We start from the raw sequence: 22,807 nt of genomic DNA, 5'->3' as shown, positions 1-22,807 counted from the left end.
TCTTTGGTGGACAAAAATTACACATGTTTGTATGTTTCCAACTTGAATTCTTCCGGGATTGTCTACCTCTCTTGGAACTTCCTAAAACTCGCTCCATTGCTAAGCTATGTTCTGGGTATATTCATGAATTTTCAATTCACTTTATTTTAGGAATAATTCATTTGCTCAGGCTTTTAAAAACTTTTTTTTTCTATTCTTAATATGACTTAAATTGTATGAATTGTTAATATTCTTAACAAGTAGGGCATAGAAAATAGCCACAGACCATACTGATGGCATAAAATGCCCAATAGCAGTGTTACGATATCATCACAATGTTGGCCAGCATTCAAATTTCATACAATATCCTGCGCTAATAGGGCATCGTAAGTTGCACGAATATAGCAAATTTATTGAACTAATAATCATTTGAAGCGATTTTTTATACTAATAATTTTACAAGAAGATGTTTCACTTTCCTATTGATTTTCTCCATCTTCAAACTTGGATAATTCGGAATTTGTTGAATGCAAGCAGAACTAGTTGAAAACTCTTCAGTACTAATAAAGTATCAACACATGTTTACATTCCCCATCTCCTCCATTGTGTGAATTCAGAATGCAAGTGCTTGAAAATTACACCTATATCTACGTATAATTACAATTAATAAAGCCTAGTGTACATCAAATTTAGATCAAATTATCGCCCATCAACAATTACTAACATTCTGTATCACAGACTTCTTAAACTTTCTCATTCCCGATGTTTTTATGGCACTAGAAATTTCAGTAGCTAGATATTCGAAAAGTTTCACTTATATATTTATACATAAAAATGAATAATCTAGATGAAACATTAAAAAAGAAAGTCCGATCATTTCAACTAACGTTTTAATTAAGATAATTTTCTTATTTGTATGAATTCCAGGGAATCCCAAAATCTTAGTATGAGACATCATTTTCGGACTATTTAGGTCTGACATCACTTACGGACCAATTGAAGGATGCATGTTCCCCTCCATTTATATTTTTATTTCATTTTAATAGTTTCTTTTTTTTTACCATGAATTTGCTTTCATTCATTTTTTTTTTTGTTATAATTTACGTTTTTAGTAATTACTTATACCAATTCGTCTGAGGATTACAATAAACATAATGGTTTATAAGCAAGAATTACGTAGATTCTGACGTTCGAATTCATTTTAAAAATCAATTACTAGAAAAAAAAAGTGCAAACTGTGCAAAAGAAATTGGATTTTCATCTGAAATTGACAGCTGAAACTAACACGGTTCTGCAACTATCGGGGCGATGCGTTGCATGGAAGATCCTGGCGGGGGGTGGGGGGCGTATGTTCCGAATGCAGCTCTTCATTGATTTCAGCTGAAAAATGAAGAACAACGCATCTCCCAAAATTAAGTCTTATTTTTAGGGTGCAACAGACGGTGTTAAAGCCATGAGAAACTATAGTTCTTCGTTAGAAGGATGGGCTTAATAAATGAGAACACGTTGGGCAATGGTATCTACTACTCTGACCAATGTTTTATAATATGTTTAATATCATCTTAAGAGCTTCAAAACTATCTGGCGCTTTAAACCGCAAACTATTCTACCAAATAAATACGTTTTTGCGACAAAAGATAAGTAAAGGAGATCGGTTTCAACTCCACCTTTCACGTGAGAATGATATTCTTTTATCTTTATTGATTCTTTTTAATTCTTACTTTATTTTATTATTCTTTACTTTATTAATTTTTATCTTTATTAATTATTGCTTTTTAAAGTTGCTCGAATCTTTTAAATCACCCTGTCTATATGTCATGCACAACTCACTCCTAAGTAGTGGGGGAATAAAAAATAAAATTTATAGTAATCAAGAAGCATAAATCTTACTCTAAGTATAGTAACAAAATCATTTTCGCTAAGTGTCTCTAAAATATTCAAAACTACATTTCTTGCAATTTCCTTTCTAAGACCTGTCATTGATCCGCTACCGTCCAACAATATCACAATATCTTTGGCAGATGCGGCACCTTGGATGTACCTGAAAAAAGTGTTTTAAATTAATTATATTAAAAAGATAGTATTTTCATTCATGAATATATTTGGTAAGCAGAATCATAATTATTTCTAATTTCACATCAGAGTTTCATCATCATAGATACGTCATTATACGTATAATTCTTGTATATTCAAATGACGGGAAAGAAGTATTTCTTCAGAATTTCAGTTTTTCTTCTTTCCAGAATAAAGTTTCGTATCAAATATTTATCCACAATTTAATGTGAATTTGATTCTGAATTTGTGATTAATATTTTTGGCATTAAATTTTGTGTCTTAAAATTCATAGAGGAAATTTGAACTGTTTAATAGCATTTTCTGCTGGCGGTTTCTACTTTTTTTTGACGCAGAAGGAATCACCTTTAATTGATCTGACAAATGTCCAATTTGAGTTCATTCACAAAAATGCATGCAATAAAGAGATTTTGTTTAGGAAAGCTGAAAAACGTTGAGAAAATTGAAAATTAAATATTCTTGGCATTTTATAACACAGTTAAAAATATTTTAAGCAGTAAAATAACGAAGAGCAGTAAAATAATTCAACCAACACAGCATATCTAACTTGCCCTCCTCTATTTTATATTAAATAACTATTCACTATAGATAATATATGAAAGCTTCACAAGAATTTTCATATAATGATTTTTATTATTTAATTTACAAATTTCATAATTTTAATTAAATGAGCACTTTTGGAAATCAGATTAATTCAAATTTAACTTCCAACGCACATATGTTTCCAACTATTTTCACACTCGGCAATAAACTGTTTGAAAAATTAATTACAATTTGAAATAAAAAAAACAATAAATGATACCAATTAAATCCAGATTTTTTAGATACATCTTTTTATTGAAGATTATAAAAATTTTAAAATAACTAAATTCATGTTATAATTTGCACTGCAGTCATTATTTGTACACATACTGCCATGTACCACCAAACAAAATTGTTGCTGCATTCAGTTTTTATTTATATGTGTCGCAAAAAAAAACCAACCAATGATTAAACAAACAGCTTGTATTCCCTTAAAGTAACTCCTAGAAAATTCATGAGATATTATACGATATCTTCATGATCTTCTATATCCTGAATGCCAAACAATAGCGTGAGAATTTTGTACTAGTATTATTGGGCAATTTATTACTTTTAATAACTTGACAAAACATTGGTGGCAAACTTTTAGTCATTAAGACGGAGTCAATTTATACTCGCCTGGCATACATCAAAAGTATCTCACCACTTTAATTTTGGAATAAACTGGGCTTCGTAACAGAGCATAAAGAGAAACGTACAATTACCTCAAATGAGACGTATTGTTATGCCTGTCAGGTAATTGCAACATACGTGATTTGACTTCATTGCTAAAGAACATGTTTGCCACAAAGACAAGAATAAAATTTTAAATTTATTTAGTTTATAATTTCACAAGAATTATGTTGTTCTTAGGAATTCGAAAATTCCCTTATTAAATCGAAACTAATGAGCAATCAAATTTTCAAGCTCAAGAATGGAGGAAACAAATATTCGTTGAGAGGCAAGAGAGAAATAAAATTCAAAGCAACGAGAAACGAAATTTTAAGTAACGTATATTCATATTTATTACGGATGGAAAAGAATGCTAAGACAACGAAAGACAAGGCTAAAGATAATCATTGTTTACGGTATATTAACAAATCGGGAAAACGAATAGATATATTAGGAGTGAGAGCCGTGAGAAATCCATTGAAATTTGAAAGTAGTGTTAGGGGAATTCTACAGGTTCAGGATACATCATTTCATGCCTGTCACAATCAAGTAAGAGATAACATCTTCTCTACAGGGACGATGTAACTTATCGTTGGCGGATTCTCATTTGACAGAAGAAGGAGCGTTCATTCACCTCTGGGAGGAGTTGTGGCTTTATTAATTCTTGTTGTTCAACGGCAATAAATTCATGAAACTTTATTCATAATTTTAGATTGATAAATGATCACCCTTATTTAATTTACAACATTATGGTGTTTTAGTGGTCAGTGACTTTTTCGACTAGACAGTTATCTAGGTTCGTTGGGTTAAAAATGGCCAATCAAAAAGGTCGATCAAATCAAGTCGATTAAAAAATGTTACTAATCAAATTTTTAAATAAATAAATCTCTATTCTTTTCATTCAATTCTATGAATTGCAACATGTCACCACTACAATGTGCGTTTGAAATGAGTTATTAAAATCACTGTAAAATAAATAAAAGTATAATTGATTACTTATTTATAATATATTAAAATATATTGATATTTATTTAATATGTTATATTATATTCTATTTGACAGTTCCTTTAAAATAATAATTTTAGTTGTTACAATTGTTTGAAGTTTAGCATTTCTTTATAATCTATCCGAATAATTAAATTCTTTTATTTATAGATAAGGAAATCATTAACTAATAACTATGGCTAATTTTTCAGGCATCTTAATACTTTAATTATTTTTTCTATAAACATATAAAATAACACAAAAATAAATACTTACTAAAATAAGTAAATAAATAAACATTTTCACAAAATTACTAAAATAAAAAGTAAACGAAATAAATCATTAAAACGATGATTAAGCTAAGAATATGAAAACAAATTGACCAGTTATTAAAGGATGAGGCTTTATAATAAGCACTGCCTAGGTTCGCAGAATAACTATATTCGCCACTACTACTTTCCCTATCAGCATAAAATGTGCTACAAAATTGTAATGATATCTTCACTATATCGTATTCAGAATAATGAATATCGTGAAAATATCAGATTATGTTAATAGGGCTATTAACACAAGATAAAGGGCGCTGAACCGTACATAGTTGCAATTAATTATGAGGGCACTATGCACATTCGAAAATCGTAATTTATCAATTAATTACGAGGACTCTATGCACGTTATCAGCAATATAATATTACATTCTTTACATTTTCGCAATACAATTTCAAAAATGTTTGAATTTTTTAAAATTTTTATTTTTTCTCATATTTGAGATGTTTTACATATTTCACAACTTTTTCTTTAATATTGTTCGATAAAATTGCATCTTCCAAGCAATGTTTTTTTTTTTTTTGCAAAACTTTTATGATAGAAATAATATTTCTAGTTATGATTACTACTATGCATGTTACTAATTACTACTATGCATCCATCCATAAAATACGAATAGCCTTTTTTATGTGGCCCAATTTTTCGGAACGAAATTTATTATTATATGTTACGTATATTAGTTTCGATTATATAAATAAAAAAGAAAACATTCTCTGGAGAAGTAATATAAGGAATAAATAATCGTCTTAAAATCAAAGGAAGCAAGAAAATTTCCTTCTCATTTATCTATTAGTTTAGATCGAGATTTATTTAAAACTCAATTAAACAGAAAAAAACAGGACGCAAAATGTGATGCACAGTGGTGCCATCTACAGAATAATGTTGATACTAAACTGAAACGGTTCATTAAATATTTGACAGAAATAAAATATCACATTTCATCTCAATGTAGAAGAGAACAGCAGATCTTCATTATGCCCTTCACTTATCTTTTGAAGTTAGATCTGATAAACTATTTTATGAGGAAAGTGAACAATATATTTTCTACATGAAAAAGTTTCTTGTTACTTTAATATTAAAATAATAATAATAATTTTATACTGATAGGAAAAACAATGAGAAATGAGATGCTTTGCATTTTTACTTAAAAACGATGCACTAATTAAAGATAATATGCAAAAGGGAGATTTTCATGAATTTCTGAATCGCCGGAAAAATTTTCGAAGTAAGGTAGATATGGCATTGTTGTTGCATGACCCTGATTTTTAGTAACACATTTTAAATAATTTAAAGAAGTAAACTTTCCATGAATTTTCTAAAAATGCTGTAAAAAAGAAAAAAAAATGTTAAAATACATACTTGAATTCTTATATGATTCTCTTTACTTTATTTCTGCCTAGACTAAAAAAACATTTCCATTCATTTTTTTTTTTTTTTTTGTAGACAGATGCATGATTTTAATAATAGTTTTTCATAACATTTAATTAAAAGAATACGGAACTGAATTTTTCATTTCATTTTAGACTTTATTTTTTCATCTAATTTCTTAAAACTATTTATACCTCATAAATATCTGAGGAATGAAATATGAAACTTTTTTTCATTTTTCACATCACATTATTTCTGATTTATTTCTGCTGCATTTGCTATAATAATGTTATAGAATTTCCGTTAAGTGGAAAATTTATGTAGTTGCATAGAAAGAATAAATGATATCTTGGTAAAGTATAATCCCCCCCCCATTAGGTTAAGCTTCACAAATTAAAATAAGTATACTAATAGTTTGACTTCGAATATCAAATATAGAGTGAAATTGGCAAAGTAAGCACTAACGATACTTCGAGCACTAGACCTACTTTTCTTCACAAATGTGTAACTTTATAATTTAGAGTAATCTAACAAGCAGGAAGATGCACGAATTTAGCTGTACAATTAATTTTAAATTTAAATTTTTTATCAATTATTTTAAATTAATTAAAAGTCATTATTTTGATTATTAAAGTCAAATTCAAATAAGTTACATAAATAATTATCATACGATGAAATGAGAGGAAATTGAATTAATCTATAGTAAAATTTTTATTGAAAAATAGCTCTTGTATTATTTGTATAAAGTTTTTGGGATTTCAAAATAAAATTTAAAGATAAAGAGTAGTTTAGAATAAGAATTATAGATGGCAGCACAATCTGTAATTTTCCCCTTTGATTTACTTTCCCCGTGTTTCTCCAAACGCAAATATATTTCTTGCTCCCGAAATTTTTGCAAAAATGCCATATATATCCTTAAAATATTTATGATTCTAATGTCTGGGCTATAAATCATTTTTTTGTCTTACTGCTGTCTAATTATAGTATAAACTTAAAATATTTGCAGATCTGTAAAAAGGTAAAAAAATTAAATTCGAGTTCCAAGTTTTGGAAAGTAGGTTTAGGTTATTTTTGAAATTTATTTCGCTTCTTTTTTATTGGGAGAACTTCTTTGATGAGAAGATAATTATTTAATACAAACAAAAAGTGTATGTACTTAGATTGGAAAAATATTGAGTATTTAAAAATAATTAGATAACTATTTGTACATTTTGCAAATTTAATTTCTAAAATATATTCATAGCTACGTTTAAATAAAAAAAAATATTTGAGAATCATTATCGATTTCAAATTAATGATGTGTGTATCCATTTTTAAAAATACAATGTTACACAAAAATAGAATTATGTGTTATCAAGAATTGTACGGTGTGCAAAATCTGAACAAGTTTATATCTAGTTAGCTTCTAAAAATAATTGAATTATTTATAATTTAATTTCAGTTTAAAGCATAAAGATTTCTTTAAAACGATTTATTTTCATAGCAAGTCGTCATCTTTGAATGATTATGACATATACCTTTTTTCATCCAATGTGTGCATGTTAGTAATATTCCTTATCAAAAGGTAAACGATTTCTAATTTTATTCCGATTTCGTTAAAATAACAAGATTGGTTATTCATTTTTCTTCGACTAAAAAGACCTTATATTAGAATGTTCGCATTCTAGTTTTAAACATATATATATATATATATATATATATATATATATATATATATATATATATATATATATTCAAAATATTTGATCCAATATCCTTTTCTGTTAGCTTTTTAATCCGTTCTGAAGTTAATTGCGTATTACTCGTGCTTTTATCTAAGCCAACATTACCTGGATTTTTTTCGACATATGTTGGAGAACAAAATATCAATAAACGATAAGCTTTTTTTGGTGATGGTGTTATATTTTACTGACTGTGAATTAAAAACGCATGGAACATTAAAATCAAATGCGGTTTCGTTCTATTTTGGAAAAAAATCTTAACTTGCAATAAAATTTTTAATGAAAATATTTTTTCTTTTTCTGTTCTTACTTGGTCCTTTTCTTGTCTGTTTTAAAATTATAGAATAAACTGAGTAAGAAATGGAATTTATCTGTAAAAAATGCTCTACATAAAAACTTCTAGATATGTCTTTGTGAATTCTCGTTATAATGATATACTAGAGATATGGCGGTACGTAATGTTATGAAAGTGTTAAGAGCTGGTCGACGCAACTTTGTAACTCTTCTTTTTTTTTCCCGATTAAATCCCAAATCAGAAAAGTCATTTGATTCCATACAGGGTAAAAATTATTTTTAGTAAGAAACATTTAGGCATCCAAATATTTCAAAAAAAAAAAAAAAATGCTGTCAAAAAGTAAATATTAAAAGAATATTGTAATCAGTACATGGCTCGCTTTTCTCTAATTCTAACGGGATTAAAATGTATTACCATTCGTCTTTTTTCCCCTTAAATAGATAAATGACTTTAATAATATTTTTACATAAGCGTTCAATAACAGTAATGCAATTTAATAGTTCAAAAACATTGTACAATAATTCTACATATTATTTAATTTCAGATTGTGCAAAATCGTAAAAGTCGTCATACTTTGCTTTGAGCGTTTTGAGGAACAGAGGATTTATTAAAATTCCTATAGAATTTGTTTCATATGGCTGTGCATTCTCAGAAAAAATCTGTTTCTTTGCCAACTAATTTATGCACACTTTGGAAATAATGCTAAATTTTGCATAGTCGTGGATCATTCATCCACTTTCACCTTTGAGTCTACCCCCTATCCACGGAAGGGGCAGTACCGTGGGCGATGATGGCCTTTAGGACTCAACTACTGTTCTCGCTTATGTTGTCACGATGTTCCGATAATTCATTTTTTTTGGTGTGAATTCTAGTAGCCACTTCTGGGTCTCCACTCTGTGAATATGATGTTATGAGAAAATGCCTGATTAAGCACCCATTCTCGATTTCCCTTCGTATAACTAATTGTTAAGATAGTAATTAACAGCCCCATCGCTTATGGCTGGTCGCACCTCTTTGTGAGGTCTTTGTTCATGGGATGCTTGCACGGTTCTGAGAACTTGATTGTTGTCCGTGGTGGTCTAGTCATTTAGTTTTTGTATATGTTTTGGCTGGATAGGAATTTATATGTTCTAGTTATCGAAGATCAGCAAAAATGTATCTACTTCTATTTTTTCCAAATTATCAAGAACATTAATATATATACAGGAAGGCTAACATATCATCGCTGTTTTACAAAATGTTGTATGTCAGAAACTACACATAAGAAAACACAAGAAATCTTGATGTAATAACTGGAATGCAACATATTGCATTTTGGGATAACATACATTAACCACATATCGCGTGCTATTTTAGACTAAGAAATATCTTTTCTGTACAAGTATTTTGCATAGTTAAAATATTTTGGTAAATTTTACATCTGTCATTTTCGTAACAGTGACGATATTTAGTTTTTCAAAAAATTCTCTCTCCACCATCTGAAAATTATCAGTCGGCAGATCGATGTGTTTTTTGCTTTAATGTTTCTCATTTATGATTCTGTGTAATGTGGGGCTCCATCTAGAATGGATTATAAAGTTAAAGAAAAAAAAAAAAAAAACTATTCGGTTGCTAGCCTTTTTTATGTTAAAGGTCAGATCCTTTGATGAGACCCATTTACCAGAGAGCGCAGCCTTGTCGCCGAAGACACATAATACAGCGGGATTGAGTAATAGTCCCAATAAAAAAACCCTTCTCGTAAAGCTTTATTCGTGAACGTTATGGGCTTCAATCATTTTCTTTAGTTCCTCATTAGATACCTTGGATCATGGCACGATGTCAGGATGACAAAATGTTTTCATATTGATTGGCGAGGCTGGGAGGATGGATAGGTTTCAGGAGGGGGTTCTGAGCAGAATGAAACCGTCAACCCCCCATGAATCCTTTGCTTTTTCTTCTTTAGTCGACGGATGCAGGAAAAACCGATAATTCTCCAATATTCTGGGATCTTTGGAGAAAATAAAATATAAATACCTTTCCAACTATGCATTATGCCTCCAACTTATACAACACTCTCGTTGGGATTTTATTGGTCCATGAATCCGAAATCGTAGTTTTTCTTTTGGAAAAAAAAAGGAATTTTTCTATTTTTATTATTAAATAATGAAGGACTGGAAACTGACGATAAATTGCATGACGATCAAGAATAGATGACTGATGGCTTATGTCTGTTGAAAATCGACTATATGATTTTGTTGCTGCTGTTGAACTCCAGAGGCAATAGATTAAAAAGATGATACCACTCCTAGATTATCAGAATTCAGTTTCAATAAATTTAAAAAAGCCTAAATTCGGTTTCTGTATGAAAGATACTTTATTATTAACAAAAAAAAAAAGTGGTGAAATTTTTTATGGAAAAATATGCATCCTCCGAAAAATATGCATTTGTCCAAGCTAAACATAAAAAAGGATAAAGGAAACACTTCTTAAAATTTGATTAAAAGAAGCAACTACAGTAAGAAAAGGAAAGGCATGAATTTCAAGTTTCGAAGATAAAATGTAGATGGTTGATTTACATTTGAACAATTGATTTTGTGTTGAAAATTTTTCATTACAGACGATGTTTGCGATGAAAAAAAATAAAAAATAAATTTTTAAAAAATTATGACTTGAGAAAATAAGTTTGAGGATGGAAAGAAATGAAAAAAGCTTTGAGTAGCGAAAAGCAGATTATTTTACCAGAATCAATTGCTTGCAATTTTTGCTCCTCCTGCTGTTTAAGAGTGAAACAAAATGATTCATTAAAATAAATTATTTTTTTAAAATACACAAATATCAGTACACTGAGAAGTGGTTATTTAATTTTTCTTCAAAATATATAGATCAAAATAAAATCGTCAAAGCTTATTTCGACGTTAAAAAGGCGTCAAGTTCTATTCATATTTATGATATATTTTTAAATTTTGATTAATTTTTAGAATTTTTTTCTTGCAATATTATTTATTTTTGTTCAATTTTCATAAAATAATCTTTTCGGCGAATCAAGATTGTGTGTTTAACTTTGAGGAACAAATTTTTCATAAAAATTACCACTTTTACTTTTTTAGCACACTAATAAAAGCATGTTTTTATAAAACATAATTTATATTTAATAATTTAGTGTTGTAACTGTTAAAGAGTCTTCTAAATTACTTTTTTTTCTCTAATTCAACGATATATTAGATATCTCTCAAAAATAATTAAAAGTTAATTAAAATTGATAGATTAACTAATAAGTAGGTTCTGAGAATATCATTTTGTCATCTAAAATACACAACTATTTAAAATTGCAGAGCTCGCTTACATAAAAAAATGAGTAAAAAAATCGATAGTAAAATTGTATTTTTACAAATATGAAATTTACACGTGTGGAAGACCCCAAGTTAAATTACAGTGTCTAAAATTATGATAGGGTTTGAAATCATCAGACAGGCTTATAGTTAAATTTAATTTGTTTTATTATTATCCTTTTCAATTTACGTCTTTTGAAAATTAATCTTTAGCGACGAAATGTCTTCTTTCTTTCCTCTCAACTATTTCATATGGGAAAATTAGCGATTTAAATAGTATCAATTTACAAGAAATGTTAAATACGGAAATCTGTAATCAGAAAATAATCGTATAATTTGATTAAATATGTATTTTTAAAACATTTGTTTCTAAGAGTATTATAAAACTGAGAAATCAAAAGTTAAATGATAGTAAACAAAGGGCATAAAAAACCTGGAAAAAATGCAGTAAATCCGTTTCCTTAGTTTCTTTGATTAGAAATAAATCAATTCTTATTTTAAATGTAATGTATAGAAGATAATTAATATCCACAAGATCTTGAAAATTGATTTTTTTTATTTAGTTGATTTCTAAAATTAGTGTTTAAGAGGTTTATAGGATAAGTGAAACAAAGAGAGGGTGGAGATATGTTTTTAAGATGATGTAGGTTTCAAGTAATTACAATGGTTCTAAAAATATCTATACATTAAAATAAATAATAAGAAACTAAGAGCATACAAATAAATGGTCAATAAGCAAACGGACTAGAAATAAAAGCGTCGAAAATTATAAATTTTGTAAAATACATTTTATAAATACACTATTATTAGTTTATTAAATAGCAGATTTAAAAAAAAAAACAAACTATTTTAGACTTTCTAATCTTGAAAATTATTGTTTCTGAAACTTACTACAAGGTGGCGCTGTTGCCATAGAATGAAAGTTGATGATAAATTGATAATAAAATTCTGAAAATATTGAAGTAGCGAATTGTCGTCAAGAATACATACCAAGGCACAATTTCAGCCCTTTATCATATAAGATAGTTATTGAAGATAGATCGATTACAAAATTATATTTTCACAATTATGAAACAAATGAAGTTAAATAAAAGTGTTAAAAATATTTACCATGGCCGCATTCTACAATCGTACATATCTGGTCCAACGGGGGCACGCCATTTGATAGCTAAAAAGAAATAGAGAAAAATCTTAAAATGTAATCTTTTAGAAAAAAGCATTTTACTCGATACACATGATATTTGATAAAATCTAAGCCGAATAACATTAATTGAGGTAAGTATTACTTACCGGGATATAGCCGAAGAAAGCCAGTTGCACTGCCAAAGAACTGATATATGAGGGACGAATCATAAGCTAAATTGTTACGAAATACAGTGTTCAACTCTCCAGACCATTTTATGGCATTCAAAACATCAGGGGCTAAAAGAAATGGAAGAAAACATGGATGTCAATAGATGCATTTATTTATTTCATACGCGTGAAGTAATTAAAAAGAGATTAGAAGTTCAAAATTTAAAAAAAAAAAATTGGTTATAATATGCATATGAAGTAAAAGCTTTATTTAAGCTCTTTTCTTTATAGGGGCATTTAAATTAATTAATGAGATTTAATTCTCCCAATTAACATAATCTTGCCACTTTCAAGTCAGAAAAACTAGCTTTTAAAATTAAATTTATACCAGACTTCTTTTATGTAATATTTCTGAAAGTTTAAGAATATTTTATCTATGGATGTTTAAGAAAATATACATATAAATACAAATTATCTGCAATTGAAATCAACATGAAAAGCCACTTCTGCCGATAAGATAAAAAAGATTAAATGTGAATCAAAAATAATTATTTTTGAAATGACATAAAACATGTCATGGCATTTTTGAGGTGTCCCTTACACATTTGTGCATTTCGGAATCTAAGAAATAATTATTTCAATGGCATACTTCTTTTCTCTCTTTCTTATTATTTTTCTATTGAATATTTTATACACAAATTAATTTCGAATTTATGTATTATAGTCAATTTTTATTTCCATTTGATCGAAATTCACAGCAGAAGCTTAAAATATGATTTACATTTTATTACAATCTTACGACTAATTTCAAGCTACTTTATTTATATTTTTATGAATATTATAGAGTGACGAATTTCAAATTATTAAGAATATAAGAAGATCTGATTATCGTTGACAATCGCACACCTCCCACTTTGCTACAAGTTACTTTGCATATAGTTGCAATTATAAATTATAACAGCTGATGAAATAGTCATTTATAGAAGCTTTTATACTTACATTGGTCATAAACATTCGTAGGCACGTGTACGACACTGTAATTTGTGTTTATGGGAGTGTTTCCATAGTTCTTATGAGGAAAAAATACCATAGGTTTTCCATCCGAAGTCCTAGGATCTTTTGCACTGTAATAATCAATCTAGCAAAAAAAAAAAAAAAAAAAAAAAAAAGATGAAAATAGCATGTAATAATTTCAAAAATTATAATGAATTCTTTTCGACTTCTCTGATTAAGAAATTAATAAGTTTTTCTCTCTATCTAAGAAAAAGATTAATAAATTTCTCTAACACTAGGTTTCTTAAATTGTTTCAATTAGCGACCCCTCTTCGAGAGTTTCAATCCATTCCCTTTTCGTTTATAGCAACAGAAAAAAGACACATTATAAAATGAAGCACTAATTAATATAATTAAAAATATTTCATTTTAGTGAATGCACTGTGAATAAGATTATCAACTGTTGCTCTTATATGAAAATCTTGGTCGTTTCAATTTATTGTAGGCGACCCTACTTAAGGACATGATTTAATATTTAAAAAGCCTTTCTCTAAAACTATAGAAATAAGAAATGACATGAAAAGATAATAAAACGATTTAAGAAAGAATGAAGAAATATATTCTTCATTATTATTCTAAAGATAAATGAGAGAAGAGAAGAGAGAAGTGAAATATCTTCTCTTGGTCAAAGAGATTTTAGAACTCTTAGGTAGAAGACTTATTTAGCTCTAATACAGGGGAGTAGGTTGCCTTTCATGAGGGTTTCCAGAAGAAACTGGCCCACATTTATGTTTCACGCAGTGGAAAACCAGAAATATTTCTAGCAGTTAGTCCCACACAGAGAGATATTCATTGCTAAAGAGCATATCATATCACTAGTTTTTGAAAAATCTTGATTAAGATCGTAACTAAAGAATCGAATCAATAATCTTTATCTTCTGATTCATGTTTTATAGCATTTTCTTTATTAACTAAGTCATTGGTAATCTGCGCTTATCTAAAATGCCTCCATCTGTAAAAAATTCAATGTTGACTTTATAAATGTTAGAATCTGTTCTAATAAATGCACTTATTATGCGCATACACAATCAAATATATTATATGTATGTGAAAAATTATTGTATGTTAAACAAAAATAAATTTAATTTAGCTACTTTAATTCTTAATACACATAGCTTTTATATTATATTTTATTCTTATTGAAAAATTAATGGAAACGCGGCATTTGAATTTTGGATAATTTCCGAATGTCAATTACTTTATACTCTATTTAATTCTACATGTTTACCAATATGAAATTTATTCAAGATATTTAAGAGCAATTTATTTGCATTTTCTAGGGTTGATAATTTTTTAAAGTTTATTTATTTATTAACTATTTCTAGTTCAATTCTAATAATAAGTTAATTGACTTATATAGTTGAAGAAAAAATTGCGAAGAAATTTTTTAAAATCACTTAATAAATGAAGAAAGTGCTCCTATGCATTAAACAGAATTTTAAAATACCACAATTATTGTTTCGTAAAAATACTATAAATATTTATTTACTTAATAAAAATTTGCACTTATTAAAAAAATTTTACTTTGGGCTTCAGTTAAGAATCGTCAATTTGGTAAATTATTTGCTGAATAAAAAATCTAAAGGATGAAATAGACTTTACTATTGCGATAAGAAAAGAAAAACAAAATGCGTCCAGTATTTTGAGGATTATTATATTTGATTTAACACTTCACTTTAAAGCTACACAGAGGCTACAGCTTTAGAGTGGACAAAATTTAGGCTAGGTAAACACGCTGGAAAAATGTTCATCTTCACAACGGAATTTTGATGGAATCGGCTGTCAAACTTACAATCCTCCAGTCTGGATTCCTAAATTACTATAATTCCATTGAGTGCTTCATTCTTTTAGAATAGTCAAAATATAAGCTCATATGTCAATATTTTTTTTTTAATTTACTACTTATATATAATTTTTAACAACCTGCGAAATAAATTCTTATTTCTTGTATGAAATTATTTAAGAACTTCAAGTTTCATTTGAGATGCTTATTTTATTTCATTATAAGTTATCATAAATTTATCAAAATATGTTAACTTTGCAATAATTGTCTTGAATAATTTTGGAAATTTGCCTCACTTTGTCTATTTTTTACACTAGATTTACAGTTTTGATTATGTAATTTTTATTGGTATTAGTCTCTTTGACTCTCGCATCAAAACAAGTTTTTATGAAAAAAATCAATTTTAATCTAAAGTATCTGTTTAAAAGGAATCGAGGTGCTAATATGGCTATTAGAAGGTTTTAATTCAAATGTTTATCGAAAGAGGGCACAATGAGAGCTACATGGCAAAGGAAGTTAAAAAGGCAGCAGGCCGAGCTGAATTAGTTAAATAATATTAAATGTGGAAGAGGATATTGGCGTTTACTTGCCTTCCAGAGGTATCATTATTTTGATCAGACAAATTTGCATTTTCTCGTATAATTATGGAAGGATAAACGCGCCATGTAAAATATGTCAATGTTCTTCTAAAACATGTAATGAATTTTCTCAAAATATTTATGGTTTGCGCATGAATTGCAAGATATTTTATAAAAACAGTAGCAGCACTATAAGATCACTAATGGTCGTAATCTCTGCGTGCTTCTTCTTTTCAAAAATGCCGAGCTTCTTTTTTTAAATTTTATTTCAACGTTTCTTCTGTCCTATTTCATTATACTTTTAAACATGGCGCCAAAAATGACAGGATTAGAGGGGATTAGCGTCAGGGGAATTGTGTATTACTGCATTTAGGGAAAGGTTAACTCTTTCGTTGTCAGCTTGAAATATGACAATGCTTTTGTAGTAAATTTTCCGCAGGTGTTTTTATCACGTCTAGCTTAATTTTTTTACATCTTGCAATAACTTCTAGCATTATTCACATATTAATCGAAGTGATAAATTTAGTATGCAGTTAATTAAATAATTTGGAAAGACTGAACATGAAGGCTTACGCATTAATAGTTTCTAGAATTTTCATTAAAAATTTCTTTATGCAAGAAAGAAATTTCATGTACTCAAAACAACTATTTATAAAATTATTTAATAAACCAATTTGATTCATAACCGGAAAAATAGGTATATTAGATACGAATAAACGAATTAACGAGTGGGTGGAAAGATGATATAATATTTTAAAATTTCTTTAAGTAAAAAACGCAATGAATAGTTATACTGAGAAAAATGATCAGGTAAAAAAAGACGAGTTGTTTTAAAATATCATCTCTGTAAGCATCCCCCCCCCAAAAAAATATCACGCCTATTAATATATAGTTGGTAAACAATAAGCATTTTACATAAAATATTGATATTAACAATATTTTCTGTTGCATATAACATAACACCACTCCATGCCCTTACATCTTAACCTTATTTTATTTAAACAGTGGAGTAATTTCTGTAGTGCATTTTAAAATAACAACAATAAAACAATAACTCATTTTTCCTTTTTTCGACTAGGCTACTTTTAGAGTATTACGAACATATGATTTTTATAAATGATTTTTAAATTTTTAACATATATAGTAAAGAACTCTTGAATGAATCATATTTTCTTCTCAGAAAAGCCTAGTGTTAAAAGTAACCAACTTAATATTTATCTGCTTTATTAGAATCAAATTTTTAAAAGAATTTTGGAAGCAAATCTGAAATTGATATATACATAACTTTTAAGTAAATATGAACTATAAATAAAAACAAAACTTACTTTCATATCTGGATCATAAGTATACTTCATAACAGCCATCTCGGCTGTGTCCCGGATGGTCTGAAAAATGAGTAAAATTTTCATTTATAAAAACTATAGAAATTAAATAATTTAAAAGACACAAATAAAATTTTATAATAGTAGAATTAATTAATTTCGGCTAAAGATCTTATTTGTCAGAAACTAATGCTTACCGTAATTGTTTTGGCTTTCCAACTCATCATGGTTTTCACGTCGTTTCTCATTTCTTCGAGCATTTTTGTAGCATAAACCCATTGCGATACGGCACCAAGTTTCTTAAAATTCTAAAAAAAGGAAAAAAAGCAATGTCTTATATAGAATAGGAAACTTTTTAAGGAAACATGACATTAAAACTTTTCAAAATAAATTTGATTTATTGAATTTGTGCATATTTATAGAGATCACCCTTTAAAAAGGAAATCATATAAGATGAAAAATAAAATGAGTACTATCTGAGAAGCAAAAAATTTCCATTTGTTGTGATGCTTGAGTTTAGGTAGGATCGAGAGTATGTATTTCCTTCACAAGAATTTTAATAAAACTACAATGTTTAAAGTTGCAGCGTGGTTAGTAAAGATCTTGATGTTTTATTATTATTATTATTTGAGTAAGAATTCAGTTTTTTCTTTCAATGTCGTCAAAGTTTAAGCAAATATCTTTGAAAAAGTTAGGTAAGAAGGAAGAAATGAATTAATCAGAAGTTAATTAGGTAAAAATTATTCCTTATGTACTGCAGAATCCAAAACATTCTTAATATTCTACCGAAATATAAACTCTGAAATTTCATTAAATCGATGATTAGCTAACTGGATTCTTTCACGAACGATTAATTGCGCAAAGAAACGTATTACATCGGAAATTCAATTTTTTTACAAAAAATTTGAAGCAAAGATTTATTATTATAAATTTCGCTGATAATAAAACATAAAAGAGAATTAACCATACTTCTTAGCAAAAACAAAGAGAGAAAAATATATTGGTGCAAAAATCAATTATCTTCTGGACAGAATTTAAAAGGTGAATAATTTAACGGATGTAAAGCTAAATTAGTAGGGATGTAACATCTCCACGATTCAAAAGTAAATGATATAAAAATAACGAATATTCAAAATATTCGAAAGGATAGATGAATATTTAAAATGATAGAGAGCCAAATAAAAATAAATCGAAGAATCTATTCACAGATATAATAGAAAATATCCGAACTGTAAAATTTTGCAATTATTTCTCCTGATTCAGACAAGATGGCAATAAACTCATATCGAATGATGTATTATTTGTAAATTTGGTTTGCATAGCCTTTAACTATTTAAATGCTTTGTTTTATAGCACCTAATTAGCTGATGTCTTCCGCTTAATTCAAAGAATTGAAGTTTGTGGTTTATGCTTGTATATGCATCAGGTAGTATAAAATAACGAAATAAATCATATGTCTTTATTTTACGCTACCTGAAGAAGAACTTTAGAGACATTTGCCAGACAGAATAAGGTTTTTACTCTTTGTCATTTCAGGAATTTCACACGCTTGGATTTTCATGCCCTAATAATTCAGAAGTTTATGGATGATGTGTAATTTCTGTCTTTGAGAAGAATGATAGAATTTAGAATGATTCAATGTAAACTTATAAGTTTAAAATAAATATTGAAGCACGAGCAAAAAAAAAAAAAAAAAAAAAAAAAGAAAAAAAAAGAATTAAGACATTAAATAACAATATTTCGCATGTTCATTACTTTTTATCTGTTATAAATAATTAACTTTTTTCCCCTAATATTGTTAACATCGAATAAAAGATGAAAAATGTTTATATTCTTCGTAATTAGAGTTATTATCCTTTATTAATGATCGCGAATTAAATTGCATTCGCAGATTACTTTGCCAACTAAGTAAGCTTATCAAATTGTTGCTAATAACATAATCCAATCGAAATAATGAAATTTTGGTGTAGTTATGTGCTTAAGTAATGGAAGTCGCATATCCGATATCTTTCTTTAAAAATATTTAACCGATTTTCTTAAAACTATTCTTTAATTATTAAAAACTGAATAACGCAAAAGGGATGTTTCTTTTAAACAAGACGTTTTCGGATTCACACAGCTACTTTCTTTATGCATCTCACTTATTGAAAGCGTAAAAACAATATATTATTTTCTAGGTGCATTGTATTAGCGCATAAACCATAGAATAAGGTTGTATAAACAGCGAAATTCAGATATTTTACAGAAACTTATAAGCAACAGGACGGATATTCACCATAATAGCTTATAAACAATAAGATATAAGTGCGTCATAGTAGCTTATAAACGGTAAGACATAACTGGAATGGGAAATGTTGGATACTCACGCAAACATTAAGTTATGTTAGCTTTTTCGTACCTCAAATTGTTATTTGTTAGTAAAAGAATAATAAAAAAACTAAAACAACAGCAATTTTGATGCAATTTATTATGAAAATTTTGCATTTATTACTAATTAATATTTTTTCTTAATTAATTAATCATAATTATTAATCCATTATTATTATTATTCAGATTATGCCGCCATCTAAGCCCAAATTAACACTCTGTTAGTCGCGTGATTTTTTTCAAACAACTGTGATCGCGCTGTCTCCGTCAGATGCACCAGTATATATTGTTAACATTAGTAAATAATATAGTTTAGTAATAGAATAATATAGATATATAAACAGAATTTAAGTAGACACAAACAAAAACACTATACATTTTTTCCGAAACGAATTAGCATGAAGGCAAAAAAGAATTTTTTTCTCAGACATAGCACATCATCTAATAACTGAAAAAAAGAAATAATTGTGCATCTGTCAGATAACGCGCAATTATCAGAATGTTAAATGCGGAAACGCATAAAAACATCATGTTATTCCGGTAATATACCAAATGATATCGAACGCCCGGAAAGGATTAATAAATCATCGCAACTGATGATTATTACTTGCTTACGTTGGCAAACTTCATCACATCATAACAATGGAAGACACAAAACTGGATTGTCTATTTCTGAACCAAAATTTTAGATAATTCTCTAAATAATAAAGACATTTCGTTTAAACAAAACTTTGACAATAATAGCCACAAGATAAATTGTTGATCCATATGAAAAATGAGTAGTTACTTTGAAATATTTTTAAAGAATAGATTTAACTTTAAAGTTTACTCTAGAGCATATCAATTGAGTTGTCATCTGAAATAAATTATCTTTATGTAACTAAAGATGCAGTTTTGAAACATGAAGCCCATTCAAGTCGTTTATGAAAGACTCTTTTTAAGGAAAAGACTAAGAATGCTGTCTTCGTCGGATTCATGAATAGAATGCTGTTGACTCATTTCAGAACCTGAGACACAGAACAGGATGATTGCCCATTTTCAACTTTCAATTATGTTTGATTTAACGACCTTCTGCTGACTAAAATGTTTAGTTTATAGATAAAAGGCTGGAAACTTTGAATTGATTCTGCTTTCAAAGACAGAATAATAGGCGATGGAATAACGAATCCGGACTTTTAAACGAGGCGTAACAAATTTAAGCTTCATATATGAAATATTGCGCCAATTATAGACCAGTTAATGGATAGACAATAAAATGTTTTTACTCAGCTAATTATTTATTTGTAATTCATTAGCTTACAGAGCGATGACAATTTGGTTCATTTAATATTTTTGAAAAACAATGCACAGGTAGTTTTGCAACTGTTTTTAATCAACAAAACTATCTTTATAATTTATCGTATTATGTATGAAGTATACAGTAGTTAGTGTGGCGCGGGAATTTGAAAAGGGGTTGCAGATTAAGAGTTTCGTTTTCATCGCCTTGCAGTGATTCAAAATTACTAGGTTCGTTCCAAAATAGTCTAGTGTTGCTTCGAAGTAAATACAATTGAACTTGACTATGAAATATACAGAGTAGGTACTTTGATTTTCAAAAAACTAGGTAACTAGATTTTTTTTATAAATATTCCTGTTTTAGAACTCCCTCAGGTTACAAAAACCAGTTTTGGAATTGTCTCCGTCTTTCTGTGAGCACGATACTAGAAAACTGAACGAATTCATAAATGAAATTTTATATCAGTTCTTTACTCCAAAAATGCAGAATAAGGTCAAATTTTGAAAGAAACCCGTCAAAGAAATGTCTGTTTTTTTATGCATCTCTGTGCATGTTAAATTATGATTAAGGAAAGCAATAAACTAGATGGATGAAATTTGGTACATGGCTTTATCGTCACAATTGGAAATCAGTATCAAATCTTGGAGCAACTCTGTCAAAAGATTGACTGTCAGGCAGATAAATGAAATTTGATACATTATCTTCATACCCTAAGTATATAATTGCATTAAAATTTGGAAAATAAAATTCATAATAGGATAAAGAAAAGTAACGGTTTGCTTTTTTCTTGTATGAACCTGAACAGAAGAAAAAAAAAATGTTTTGTTGTGTAAAGATGGGAGAAAGATAAGAAGAGAAAACCCCTATTGTTTAATACAATAGTTATTTTGATAGATAATAATGAGTATTTAATACTTGAACTCGAATATAGGTGATTTAGAGGGTGATGAAGATGTGGGTGTTATTCTATAACAAGGCCCTTCTATAAGGTAAACTGTGCCGAAGATTAAGGTTCGGACAGATGATTAAGAAGTAAATGCTTTTTCCATTTTATACTAATAAAAGATACTTCACTAAGGCTAAGAAACAAACATTAGTCAGTTTTCTGACTTTGATTCAAGGAAGATTTGGAGAAGAAATACCAGCATTATTTATAGATGACTCCAAATTACAAGGTATCTTCTGAAATAGTCTTAACGTTGCTTCGAAACGAGACATTAATATAACTAAACTAAATTATGCTTAATGAAAGAATGCAAATAAATATATAACAAATAAAACTCAATAAATATACAACATAAAAATAAAATATATAAATAATTTATAAATAAAACTTATGCAACATCATTTTCTTCAAATTAAGAAATATTTAAAAACATTAGATAATTTTAAAAATCCTCACTTTTACAAAAATTAATAAAACCTCTTCCTTTCATTTATAAAATAAGTCTCCAAATGATTTTCCAAGCGTTTGGGTTTGGGTAAGAAACTTATTATCTTATAAATGTTACAACTAAAACAAATATTTTTTAAAAAATCCAAAAACATTTCAGCTTTTTTTTTTGAGAAAGAGAGCTGGATATTATTTTAAAGTTTTTTCATAACCACATACGTATAATTTGAAAATTTAAACTAAAAAGAAATACTTCGTTGTAATGAAAAGTAATTAATTAAGGTTTATCGTTTTTTTCCCTCAAAAAACAGATGCCATAATAAAAACGAACCACACTTCTGAGATATAAATGTTTCCAGAGTGAAAAAACTATGCAATAATAACAATGATAATAATAATAATAAAGAACGAATTTTTATAATTCCTTAAAAAATGAAAATGTCACTCGCTAGTT

General features: G+C 27.9%; 1 protein-coding gene across 2 annotated transcripts in view; it reads right to left on the bottom strand.

The window, feature by feature from the left end:
- The window catches only part of LOC129960322 (voltage-dependent calcium channel subunit alpha-2/delta-3-like), a 401,899-nt gene that overhangs the window by 85,154 nt on the left and 293,938 nt on the right, over positions 1 to 22,807 (bottom strand). For both annotated transcript variants that reach the window (XR_008783575.1, XM_056073687.1), the window contains exons 3-8: positions 17,515 to 17,625; positions 17,321 to 17,380; positions 13,581 to 13,719; positions 12,579 to 12,710; positions 12,399 to 12,456; positions 1,870 to 2,020 (exon numbers count right to left, since the gene is read on the bottom strand). Coding sequence is in view for 1 of the 2 variants with exons in the window: in XM_056073687.1 (XP_055929662.1) it covers positions 1,870 to 2,020; positions 12,399 to 12,456; positions 12,579 to 12,710; positions 13,581 to 13,719; positions 17,321 to 17,380; positions 17,515 to 17,625 (651 nt within the window). In the remaining variant the exon portion in view is untranslated. The remainder of the gene's footprint in view (positions 1 to 1,869; positions 2,021 to 12,398; positions 12,457 to 12,578; positions 12,711 to 13,580; positions 13,720 to 17,320; positions 17,381 to 17,514; positions 17,626 to 22,807) is intronic.

The sequence above is a fragment of the Argiope bruennichi genome, chromosome X2, assembly GCF_947563725.1.
Source record: "Argiope bruennichi chromosome X2, qqArgBrue1.1, whole genome shotgun sequence".
Lineage (NCBI taxonomy): Eukaryota > Metazoa > Arthropoda > Arachnida > Araneae > Araneidae > Argiope > Argiope bruennichi.
Note: the sequence above shows the minus strand (reverse complement) of the source record. Positions and strands in the feature narration are given on the sequence as shown.